We start from the raw sequence: 14,052 nt of genomic DNA on the forward strand, positions 1-14,052 counted from the left end.
AGATTCTTTTCAGCGTGCAATTCCGAAAATCATGTTTGACCATAATAATTTGGGACAAACTTAATTTCAAAATTTTTAGAATTAAGAAAAATACCAAAAAGTTGTTTTCATTTTTACACTCCAAATGTTACTCACAAAAATTTACAAATAACTCTAATTTAAATATCATTTTTCACTTTAAAAACAAAAACAACTTTACTAAAATACTAAGATTTTTATAGTTAAAACTTAAACTCCCTTTGACTATGTTTACAAATAAGAAAACAGTTATTGCAAAAAAAATTATTAGTGATCAACACATTTTTCATCCCTCTTTTAGGGGGGATGAATAATAATGTATCGGCCATAATATTTATATTCACTATTTATTAATTCCATTATCTGTGTAGGGCAGGGGTGGCTCTTAGGTCTATAATAATTATTGATTGGCAAAAGTTAAACTACTAAAATCTTTTTCTAAATAATCTTAATAATTTATAAAAATATTAAATAAATACACCAAATTTAATTGAAGTTTATTCTCCAGAAATATTCAAATTGGATCTGTGATCAAATTCTAGGTTTCATCATAAACCTAATTGATTATTATAGCTTATATGGAATATAAATTATAGCTTTTCTCACCATTGATATTCATTCACACTATATAATATATATAGTGTAAAAATATGATATTTATTTACACTTATAATGCAATGGTTCTATATGTACTACCTTGCTTATGAGAATTTATAGAAGAGCTACCATGGGTATTTATAGTTATCCGACAGTCTTAATATTCATCAAATCCTCGAGGTCATATTTCGATTATGTGTGGTTGAATGTGAGGACCATTGAGTCTAGTTCTATTGTTCTTAAGAGTTGTCTACAATCACAACTACTAATCTAGCATTTTGACAGTGTTGTCAGAGGTTTTGTATGCTTGGGTGTATCACTCGTTACTTGATCATTTCATTCTTTAGATTAGATAAGTTTGATTCTCCCTCGATGAGTACATGATGTCTAAAGATCAAATTTTTATAACTTAAGCTCGTGAAAAGTTTATGTTATGAGAAGAAAATCTTAATAAGATCTATGATGGTTTGTGCATTATGAGTGTGTGGTGGTTGGTTCAGGTTCACTCCTGGTTGTAACCAATATTGATTCAGGATTTTATCATGGTTATATTGGAAAATATTTGTCCTGATGGTTGTGTCAAGGTTTAGTGGAAGAATCGATCAGTTGAAAAGTTCACTTGGGAATAGTTTTGTTGTTGGTTGAGCTTACATACAATAATAGTTCTCACTAAAGTATTGGGATGACCCCATTTGATGCATTGTATGGGAGGAGGTGTAAATCTCCAATTAATTATTTTATTATGTGTTGGAACATATCCCAATTAATATCACATGTTGTTGCGGCAATGGTTGTTGGTTCTATGAATTGGGAAGGCATAATTGTTTTATTATTATTATATTATGTGTTGGAACATATAAAATAGGAAGTATATGCAATAGCCGTAGTCTAATTAATGATTAGGTGATGATGAATATATTACTTGCCTCAGTTCACACCAATATTCTATTTATAAAGTTTCGACTATATTACATAAAAATATAGATACGATCTGTGTGTTGGGTTGAAATTGCATTGTAAGGTATTATATTATAAATCTCGTTTGGATGTGTTGAGATAAAAATTAAATATTAGGTGTATTATATTATATGAATATCATTAAATTATGGTAATTTGAGGAATTGAGACATAATTCTATGTTGAAAATTTATGAAACGTGAGACTTGATATATTAGTTGGTATCAAGATTTAGGAAATTGATTATTGATTTGAGTAGATTATTCGGTCTAGGCTAGACATATAGTAATATGAGTGTCTATAGACTTGTTTGCTTATGAATATTGCATACTTGATAGATTGGAACTGCTCAAAGGCATTGAGGAAAAGAAAAGCATTGGAAAATTAGATTGCTTGACTTCGGTTCTTCGGTTCTTCGGTTGAGGTAGGTTATGATTTATTCTATGTGATAGTTAGATTCTTAATAGTGATTGATTAATATTGTGAATTTTTCTATGTACTTGGTTGTTGTAGTTTGAATAATTCACGTGTTCTTGTGAATGGTCTGTAATCTCAAGACCACGAAATTCATAATCTTGAACTTGTTCTATTAAAGTGATGCCTTGAATAAAGAAGGCTTAATGAAATATTGTGCCTTGAATAAAGAAGGCTTGATGAAATATTGTTAAGGAAGTGGAAAGAGATGATAAAGAATGTCAAATGAATTAACTATATGGTTGGATCGGGTGCCACGAGCCGGTACGATACTATTGGATCGGGTGCCACGAGCCGGCACGATATTATTGGATCGGGTGTCACATTCCGACAAGGTATTATTGGATCGGGTGTCATGTTCCGACACTGTATTATTGGATAGGGTGTCACGTTCTGACACGGTAACATTAATGAAAAACATATTGAAGTAACTAAATGTACTCAATCTCAAAAAACTCATTTCCCAAATGAGCGTGGTGTGGAGGCATAAGTCCTCGTGTGTGTGTTTGATATTGTTATTGATTACGTACTTGCTTTTACTGTCACTAGTTTATGTTGTTTGTTGCTTGTCACCTGCTAATTGCTATGGTTGATTTTATACAATTACTTTATGCATATTAATTACTATTTTGAGTCGGCCGATGATATTTGCTCAATACATATTGCCCTGTACTGAGCCCTACTTGTGTTTTTCTTTGTTTTCCTTTTGTGGAATGCAGCGAGTATACCAATGACTTCGACTCGCCGTTAGCTCTAGCCAGTCTCCAGCACATCAGGTTCCAGGGTAAGCTATTCATTCTAGCCCGTGTTGGATTCTCTCGGTCATGGCATGATGTCTTTAGTTTTCGGACACAAAATACTTTATTGATTTATTTTGGTATCTTTGAAACTCTCAGCTTAGTCTTTGGGGATTAGATGTCCTTGATGTGAGACTTTCAGGTTTTGAGAAACAATATTTAATAGACTTTAGTGGATTTGTATTTCTTACATTAACAAGATTTAAGCTTCCGCATTATGGTTAGTATTTATAAGTTGAACAATAAATATAAGTTGGGGTTGAATTCGTTGGTTCTCCCACCACCTAGGAGGTTAAGTGTCGGTGCCATTCATGACTCATTTTGGATCGTGACCGTTTTTATAAATTAAAGTTCGCCATTTCATATGAAGGCTATTATATTATCTAACATTTCTTGCATGATTTCAAAAGTATTGTGAGTTTAGTGCTAAGAACTTTAAAATAGAAGGAATCAAATTCAAATCTTAAATCCACTTTCGATAAAATCTAACATGAATACATTTATTATCTCCTTTATTTGCTTAAATATATAGGTGCAAGAAAAATCATACTATATTTTTATTTTTGGAAAAGATTATTTGATTTTCTTATCAATTATCCCCACATTTTTGTCACGATCCAAAAAGGGCATGATGGCACTTGTCTTTATCCCATCAAAATAAGTCACCCTAAAGCCCAAATATCACAAAAATGCGGAAGTAAAAGAGATTGAAATTTCAAAATATCATAAGTGCAGATAACTAAGTCAACTTAATAAAACCCCCAAAACCTGGTTGTCACATGTACAACCCTTTAATGTATTACAATAGATTTGAAAGAAGAACACAAGACTCAAATGATGTTGTCACTAAAGTAGAACAAAATCATAAATAGGAGTAAGAAGGTCCACTGAGATGACAAACAATTACCTCACAAATCTCCACGGGAAGCCTCGATAAAGAAGATAATAGAAAGTATCACGAAGGTCCGGGCTAGTAACCTACAAAAATGTAGAAGCAAGGGGTGAGTACCAAATCACACGGTACTCAGCAAGTAAACTTCTAAACACAAGCTAAGGGAAGAGAATACAAGTACTCCTTACCACCCCATACGAAGCTCCACAACTACAACCTGCATAAAACCAGTTCAACCTAACAGTTCACAATTTACATAACACACAGCACAATAACAACACTCTAACAATTACATTTCCTCAACAACAAACTAAATATTCATCAATCACATGTTCCACAGAAAGGCACTCACAAGATCAAGTTCATCAATGATAAAGATGTGCAATGAAATGCAATGTCAAGTATAGGGATGCATGTCTGACCTAACGTACACACCCGTTGTCTCTCAGTCCGGGACCCATGGGGACATATTTGTCCATGCATCTGTCATGGCATACGACACGTTCCTCGAAATATAGTATCTCTCGCGGCGCGCGTCACGTCTTCCGATAATATAATCTGTCGCGGCGTGCGACACGTCCCTCGAAATATAGTACCATCACGGCCCGCGACACGTCCCTCAAAATGGTACATCATCTTTAATTTCTTATTCTTCCTTAATTCACATAACACTTATCATAACCATGTCTCAGAACCAATGCAAATGACATGTTCACACAAATAATGAGGAGATGGTCATTTTCATAACAATGCACAATTCACAACAACTCAATCGTGATACAACATCAACAATGAATCAATAAGTCTTTCAAACCATTCTCAACACATCACACACCAATAATTAATCATATTGTCTTTTATTACCCCTTTTTCATGATTAGAATTATCCAATATGGACAAGTCAATCCATCACCAATTCTCATTACTCTCTGACACATATCACAAGGAAATACACGATTCTATGCACTTAACAAGGGCTTAGAAATCCACTTGCCTCAAACAGTCGAACAATTACTTTGGGACTTGAGTCTTCCCCTTTAATAAAGCTTCAAAGTGCTTCCAATCTATCAAATATATAATCTTCATAAGAATACGAATCTAATGACATCCAATTACTATATTCAGTTTCGGCTCGAAAATTGGGTAAAAAAAAATCCTGAGCCACCAAATTCGAATCTGAAATTTTCTTTCAGATTATGTTTACCATGATAAAATAAACTCACATGCAAAATTTCAGCTAAAACGGATCGTTATTCGATCCCCAAACCAAAATTTTGTTCGAAGAACCCTAGACCTATATTTTCTTAATTTAGCATAAATTATACACATTTTAAACCTAAAAATCTGCTCATAACTACATAAAAATTTAATGAAGAGGACGAGAAACATTACCCTAACGCTTTGTGATGAAAATTCCAATTTTTCTCCTCTCTTTCTTTTCTTTTTTTCGTCTGCGTAATTTTCCTTTGTTCCGTTCGTTCTTTTCACTATTTTTCGTCAACTGCGCTGACTTTCAATATTTTAGGGCTTTTTGCCCTTATTATTTTATTTATTTATTTATTTTTCCTTTTTTTTTTCTTTTTCTATTATTATTAGCAACAAAATAATCCTTTATTAAATTTAAAAATCTTGTCACTCATTCTTATAAGTCATAAATTATTTATGAAAGCTATTAAAAAGATTATTATAAAAATAATGATTAAAATTCATAAAATAACTAAGAGGATCGTCACAGTTTTTCACCCCATTTTTGGATGGATATGGACAATTTGCAATTTAAGAAACTACTGGTTGGCAATTTGCTTCCCAAAAATCACAGTGATTAGCTTGAATTTGCACAAGAATTATCTTGTAAGTATTACTTAAAAAAATCATAATATTTTATGTATATTTTTACTTTATCAAATTGCTTAATTAATAATGATTACTTGAATTAGTAGTTTGATATGAACATAAGTATTTACTTATATATTTATAATTCCAGCCTTTTAAATTATTATGTTTTGAATTTAATAATATACACTTTTTTTTAAATTTACCTGGTATTTTTTCTTTTGAGATTCAAACTTATTAGTTGTGACATGTATTTGAATATAAATTTTTGATAATTATGTAAAAAATATTAAAAGTTACAATAATTTGTAATAGTTCCTTTATTCATTTTTACTTGTCATTGTTTGACTTGACACACAAATTAAGAAGACAATTATTGATATAGGTATTTTACCACATTAACCTATTGATTGGTGGTTAGTATTAACTCTTGAAAAATAATTTGGAGAATAGTATTTAATGCTAAGGCTAAAAAAATTTAATTAGTTTTTCTTGACATAGCAAAAGTGATAAGTAAAAATGAAAACTTATTTTAGAAATAAGTAATAAATAAAAATGAGCGGAAGAAGTAATTTAAAAGACATGAAAAAAATATTATCTAGTTTATTTGCTCAAATATTTAGGTGCAAGAAAACCACACTACATTTTCATTTTTGAAAAAGATTATTTGATTTTCTTATCAATTATCACCACGTTTTTCACCCACTTTTGAATGGAAATGGACAATTTACAATTTTATAAGTATAATTTACACAAATCTCATCGTGTTAAGAGTTAATTACATTATTTCATACATTTTTCAAATTACAAAAATCTCTTAAAATTTATGAATTTTGGATACATTACTGGACTTCCTGATACATCACTGGACTTTCGGATACATCACTAGACATCCGAATACATAAGAGAGGGATGTATCCGAGAGGGGAGGGATGTATCAGAGAGGGGATAGGACATCCTAATATATTATTGAACTTCCGGAAACATTAGCAGACATCCGGATACATAGGAGAGGGATGCATCAGAGAGGGGAAGGATATATCAAGAGGGGGATAAGGATGTATCAGCGAGGGAGAGTGATGTATTTGAGAGAAAATTTTTGAATTTTTTTTAAATGGTAGAAATTTTTAAAGATTATGATAAAATAAGATATGTATTTAGATAGTTTTTTCATTTTATTGACTTATTAATGCAACTTTTTCAAATAAAAAACAAAGAAACTATTGGTTGACAATGAGAACAAAGACTTCCTTCCCAAAAATAACAGTGATTGGCTTGAATTGGCCGAAAATTATTTGTATATTTTTACTTTATCAAATTACTTAATTAATAATGATAACTTGAATTAGTAGTTTGATATAAGCATAAGTATTTACTTATATATTTATAATTCCAGCCTTTTAAATTATTATGTTTTGAATTTAATAATATATACTTTTTTTTGTTTTAATTTACATGATATTGTTTTCTAGAGATTCAAACTTTTTAGTTATTACATGTATTTATATAAATAATTTTTAATAATTTAAGACTAGGTAAGAAATATTATAGGTTACTATAGTTAGTGATTTAAAAAACAGGAAAAAAATTGCCGTCTAATAAATCTAGAAAAGCTAAAAGTATTATACTTTTTCTGTCCACTTTTATTTGTCATGTTGCGCTTTTTGAAAATCAATTTTACTAATTTTCAAAGTTAAATTAGATTATATTAATTCGATATTTTAAATAAAAAATTTAAATATTCAAAAACTATACAAAGAGTAATATAAATTGCAATTTTTTGCATATCAATATGATAAAAAATACATTATAAAATATTAGTAAAAACTTTTATTATTTGACTCTAAAAAAGAAAATCATAAAAAATAAAAGTAGACGGATGTAGTATAAATTAGGACCACTTAGTAGCGAATATTGACCATTTAAGGCATTACATATAAGGGGACTCGAGGAAGGGGGTGGGGGGGGGGGTCATTGGACATGCGAATATGGGAAAATCGTATAAGTATATATATACTACTTCATTTTATGTGGCACTTTTTGGATTTCGAGATTTAAACAAGTCTATCTTTAATCATAGTTTTTTATAGATCTTTTAAACATTTTGAATAATCAATTATTGTGACTTATAGTACCTTTTACGTAGTTTACAAATATATAAATTTCATTTAAAAAAAAATGAAGATTTCATGGGCAAATTTCTACTCAAATTTAAATTATTTGACTCATGAAAGCCGAAAAGTGCCACATAAATTGGGACAGAGGGAGTAGTTAATTAGTTAACATAATTATAGTTTGCCTTAATTACAATTCGCGACCTACTTTTAGCTATAATTATGTGGATTAGTTTTTAGTTTTGTATAATTCACACGTTTGTATAATTCGGAATTTGTTTAACTTTTGTATAATGTAATTTTATATAATATAATTTGAATAACTGTTTACACTTCAGATGTTTGTAATTGTATAAATTCGTTATTTCGAGTTTGTACAAAAATAATTGAATTATATAAATGTACCCGTGAATTATACAAACCTGCGAATTATACAAACGAAACAGCTTAAATAGTAGCTACAGTCCGTAAATATGCAAACTATAACTATGAGACATAATTAAGTTTATTATAATGGCAATTTTGCGAAAGTTTCCCATGAATATTGGATGATTAAAAATGGAGTGTAATATTATTTAGGCCAAACACATACACAACCCCTCAAACTTGCCCTCATTTTTCATTTTGGCACTCCAACTTAGCCTTGTTCCATTTTAACCCTTAAACTTCATTTTTTCTGTACCATTTAAACACTTATACTATTTTTTATGATTTGTTTTTATTTATGTTCTTCAATTGCAATTTCTTATTTTAAAAAAATAGATGTGTGCCTATTTATTTTCGTAAAAAAATTAAACATTCGCGAACGAACATAAAAGTTTTCAAACAATAATATTATTTTTTGATATTTCTCTGTATTTTTGCATGAAAATAAATTGACGGAAGTTCTTTGATTTTCTTTCTTAAACATTCAATTAAATTAAATAACACTACTTATTTATTTTTTCTTATCATCTAGGCTATCTAAATTTAATGCAAATACTCACTTTTAATTTTTAATAGGGAAAATGCATAAGTACCCCCCAGCCTATGCCCGAAATCCCAGAGACATACCTAACCTTTACTAAGGTCCTATTACCCCCCCTCCCCCCCGAACTTAATTTATCTATAATATTCTACCCCTTTTCAGCCTACGTGACACTATCCTTGAAAAAAATGTCAACATGGGCTGGGCTGGGCCCACAAGATAGTGCCACGTAGGCCAAAAGGGGGTAGAATATTACATNAATAAGTTCGGGGGGGGGGGGGGTAATAGGACCTTAGTAAAGGTTAGGTGTGTCTCTGGGATTTCGGGTATAGGTTGGGGGGTACTTATGCATTTTCCCTTTTTAATATAAATCAATACGAATAAAAAAACTCATCTTCAAAAGACTTGACTGACTTTGTTAATAACACTACTAAAAAAAGACTCTTGTTCATTACTAATAACACTACTAAACAATGTTAAGACTCGACTGACTTTGTTAGGTTGTCGGCGATTTTAAAGAAAGAAAATCAATACAATTTCGTCGGTTATTTTTCACACAAAAATACATAACACTCTTAAAAATAAATTATTATTTTTTAAAAAGAATTATTTTTTGTTAATTTTTAATTTTTTAACTAAAATTAACTGACACATGTCGATTTAAAATAAGAAGTTGCAATTGAAGAATATATATAGAAATAAAGAAATCATAAAAATAGTATTTTGTGTTAAAATGGTACATAAAAAATGGAGTTTAAGGATTAAAATGGAACAAGACTAAGATAAAGTGTTAAAATTAAAAATGTGGACAAATTAGAGGGGCTATGTATGTGTTTGGACTATTATTTAATGACTAATGCACTACATATGAGGGGATTCCAATATTAAATGATTACAAAAATTGAGTCTTTATTATTTGTCTTTTTTGGTTATTTGGAAGCCAAAATCCAAACCCATCAAATCAAAATATTTATAACGTGCTAGATTNTCTTTTTTTTCCCTCTATAAAAATCAGGTATAATAAAAATAATATATGTATCAACTTTATGTATGAGTAATATTTCATGTATTAGTAATATCTCTATACAAAAAAATATTTAGCTACAATTAATTATTATCGTTAATAATTGACACTAAAAATTAGTTTTACGTCACTTATATTTGTTTCAATTCAAAATGTTCTTTTCAATTTATTTTTTCTTATCAATTAATTGGTGTTTTTTGTAATTAAGTGAAGGAACATGTAGTTGCTGGGACCATGTACTAGAATTTGTATTTATTAACAATTTATTACTACGTTGTACCACCCCTCTTTAGGGGGTATGGCGAGAGGTACGGACCAATTATGTACCTAGTATACTATACATGTATTGATAGCTATGTTATTTCTTAATTAACCCATTAAAAAAAGGCTAGAACCACTTTAAAATGAATAATTTTTTTTCCTTAATTAATTCATTAAAAAAGTTGCAATTACTTTTAAGGCATGAAAAAAAATACTTTTAATCCTCAATTACTGTGTACTAATTATCAATGTATGTAGACGTGTATTATACATTATATTATTGTAGATTATGATATATTTTTGCTTAGTATATGCATAACTATAGATTTGTTCGTATATTCAGTTAAAATATATTTGATCAAGTATATGTTTGCACTATAACGTATACAAAATTTATTTTCATATTTTGTTTGTATATTATGACCTAAATTTGTATTAGATGTCCAATATATGCATATATATACATATGTGTTGAACTTTAAAGTCTATTGCAAATAAGCATGTATTCATTTGAATATATGTGATTAAGTATACATTAAATTAAGTATATATTCGTACTATAATAAATACATTACTTATATTTTGTTTTTATACATTATTAGTATATATTAGCATATTTTGCAGCTATTGATGTGTATATATATATATTTACTTTAATATTTTAATACATAAAATCAAATTTGTACGTACACATACTTTCAACTGTGTATACATAATAGCTATTGAGTATACATTCGATTTGAAGACGTATACATTAGACTATTACAGAGTCTTGCATCAATGTATACAAATTCATGTTTCACATTAAATAAGAATCAAACATTATTTCAACTTGAATATCGAAGTGAGTTTGCATGTAGAAAATCTTCAAAATCAAAATTATTATCCACAAGTAGCTATAATTGACGATTTTCAAACTCATCATTATTTTTTCATTTCCTCCAAGGATTTTACACCATCGTTACAATCTTCGTGACTTTCTATATACATTTTTTCTCTTTTGAGAATTAACTACTCTTACTCAAAGAAATATAACAAAAAGCACAAAAAATTGTAAAAAATCTTGTATCTAGCTACACGATAAGGAATGTAAAAATCCTTATTTTTTTTGAAAAAAATCGCAGACACTCAATATTAAAAAGTTTGGTGTGATTTAAGTTACTTATTGTGAAAAGTTACTGTTGCAACTGATCTCAGATGGGATATTTTAGGGAAGAAGATATTCTATCCTAAAAGAGGGAGAAAAAAAAGGAAGAAAGAGAAGAAAAACTAGGAGTTGAAAATTACCGTGATGATTTTTAGATTACTCCCTCTTCCATATTAGTGGATTATTTTCATCTTTACATGCATATAAAGAAATTATAAATAAGACGATAATTTTACTAATTCACATCTTAAAAAGCTTTTTAAGAATTTTACAAACAAATGTGAACGGTTTAAAAAAGAATTAATTGTAAGGTAAGAGAAAATGGTCAAATCCCCCCTTAAGCTATGATCGGATTTTCAACTATACACTTATTATTCATGGGAGTCCTATCACCCTCGTAAACTGTTTAAAACTAAAATTATTACCACCCTAAATGCCTACATGACAAAGTGAGTGTATTGCATTCTCTTTGATAGAGCGAAAATAAAAAAATAAATATTAAATTTCACTTTAAATATTTTTTCATAAATATATGCATTTTAAATTTTTTACTTATTTGTTTCTACTTCTAATTTGCCTTCTTCTCCATAGCAACTTAGTAGATTTGTCAATGTCGGTTTAAAGATTTTTCTTTAAGTTTCAGACAATCAATTCAATGGATAAATTTTATTCTAGCTTTAGATAATACTCCTCAACTGATTTTAGCAACTTGTAATTTTCTTGCAAATCTGAAAAAATGTAGTTCATGTTCTTCATCTTCTTTGTATAATTGCTACAAAAATTTGATACAAAACCACCCTAAAGCTTCTCCAAATTGCTTCAAATTTTAGATATAAGCTTCTCTCAACATTTCGATTCTTTTGACATATTACCCATTCAAAACGAAGCTCGTTCGTGATAAGTCAAAATTAAAACTCAAGCTGATAAACTAACTTTAATGATGGTTTCAAGTTGTGCTTCAAAGTTTTAACCTTTAGCTTCAATTTTCAACCTATGGTTAGTGATTTAAAAAAGAGGAAAACAATTACCGTCAAATAAATCTCAAAAAGCTAAAAGTATTATATAAATTAGGACCACTTAGTGGGGAATATTTACCATTTAATGCATTACATATGAGGGGACTCGAGGAAGGTGGATCACTTGATATGAATATTGGATAATTATAAAAATTGAGTCTTTTTATTTTAAACGTTTTTGGTTATTTGGAAGCTAAAATCCAAATCCATCAAATCAAAATATTTATAACGTGGTAGCCTTTTTTTCTCTATAAAAAGCAGCTATGTTCACCTTCTTCTCATCACAAAATTAATATTCCTTCTTCTTAATTAAGTTATTAATTATTCGCAGTGATGGCAATCGTAGGAGGCCTTGTCGATGTTCCATTCGAAAACAAAGTCGAGTTTGATGATCTTGCTCGTTTTGCTGTCCAAGATTACAATCAGAAAAATGTAAAGAATTATTTTTCATTTACTTCGATTATATATATATATATGAAGGCCATCTTAGCTTTGTTATGAAAAGTTAATTACATGTCTTAGTTAACATAATTGATAGTGTAAAATATCTACACATCATCCGTGCACAACATTTAAAATGCATTAATGTTACAAATAAGCAGATGACTCTTCGAAGAATAATATATAATTAATTTTGAAATGCTGCTGAATTACTTTGTGAATAATTAGTTGATTCAGATGACTATTCATAATTGTTTCATTTCAACAACATATATTTTGTATTTCAGGATTCTAGTTTGGAGTTTAAAAAGGTTTTGAACGTGAAGCAACAAATAGTTGCTGGAATAATGTACTATATAACATTTGAGGCAACTGAAAGTGGAAACAAGAAAGAATATGAAGCAAAGATTTTGCTGAGGAAATGGGAGGACTTGAAGAAAGTTGTAGGATTCAAGCTTGTTGGTGATGATAGTACAAAGCCTGGGGGCATTGTCAATGTTCCAAACCCAAACAAAACTGAGTTCCAAAAGCTTGCTCGTTTTGCTATTCAGGATTATAATAAGAAACAGGTTAATAATAATAACTTACTCCTCTTTTATTTTTCGTTAATTTCATATTTAAATCCTAAATCCACTACTATATCTGATATATAATTCTTTCATTTGAACCAACATCATATACAATCTATTTTCCAGAATGCTCATTTGGAGTTTGTAGAAAATTTGAATGTTAAAGAGCAAGTTGTTGCTGGAACCATGTACTATATAACACTTGCGGCAACTGATGCTGGAAAGAAGAAAATATATGAAGCTAAGATTTGGGTGAAGGAATGGGAGGACTTCAAGAAAGTTGTAGAATTCAAGCTTATTGGCGATGATAATGCAAAGTTTGGGGGCATTATTAGTGTTCCATTCCCAAACAGGCAGGAGTTCCAAGATCTTGCTCGTTTTGCTATTCAGGATTATAATAAGAAAGAGGTTAATTCAAATGGCTTACTCCTCTTTTATTTTTCGTTAGTTTCACATTCAAATTTATAATATTCAAATTATGAATCCGCTACAGTTTCTAATAATTCTGTCATTTGAACGAATGACATATACAATCTATTTTTCAGAATGCTCATTTGGAATTTGTAGAAAATTTGAATGTTAAAGAGCAAGTTGTTGCTGGAATGATGTATTATATAACACTTGCGGCAACTGAAGCTGGAAAGAAGAATATATACGAAACTAAAATATGGGTGAAGGAATGGGAGGACTTCAAGAGAGTTGTAGAATTCAAGCTTGTTGGTGATGATTGTGCAAAAACTGGGGGCATTATCATTGTTCCAAACCCAAACAGCCCCGAGTTCCAAGAACTTGCTCGTTTTGCTGTTCAGGATTATAATAATACACAGGTCAATTATAATGACTTACTTTTATTTTCTTTTTTTTTGTTAATTTCACATTAAAACCTATAATATTCAAATCTTAAATCTATTGTAGTATCTAATAATACTTTCATTTGAACAAATG

At 29.5% G+C, this 14,052-nt stretch overlaps 1 protein-coding gene across 1 annotated transcript in view; it reads left to right on the forward strand.

Annotated features, from left to right (window-relative positions):
- LOC125872076 (multicystatin-like) overlaps positions 1-14,052 on the forward strand; it is a 59,930-nt gene that overhangs the window by 40,563 nt on the left and 5,315 nt on the right. Inside the window, exons 2-5 of the mRNA XM_049552753.1 lie at positions 12,405-12,529; positions 12,826-13,107; positions 13,234-13,515; positions 13,653-13,934. Coding sequence (XP_049408710.1) covers positions 12,431-12,529; positions 12,826-13,107; positions 13,234-13,515; positions 13,653-13,934 — 945 coding nt within the window. The 5' untranslated portion in view covers positions 12,405-12,430. The remainder of the gene's footprint in view (positions 1-12,404; positions 12,530-12,825; positions 13,108-13,233; positions 13,516-13,652; positions 13,935-14,052) is intronic.

This window comes from Solanum stenotomum, chromosome 8 (assembly GCF_019186545.1).
Source record: "Solanum stenotomum isolate F172 chromosome 8, ASM1918654v1, whole genome shotgun sequence".
In the NCBI taxonomy this organism is placed as follows: domain Eukaryota; kingdom Viridiplantae; phylum Streptophyta; class Magnoliopsida; order Solanales; family Solanaceae; genus Solanum; species Solanum stenotomum.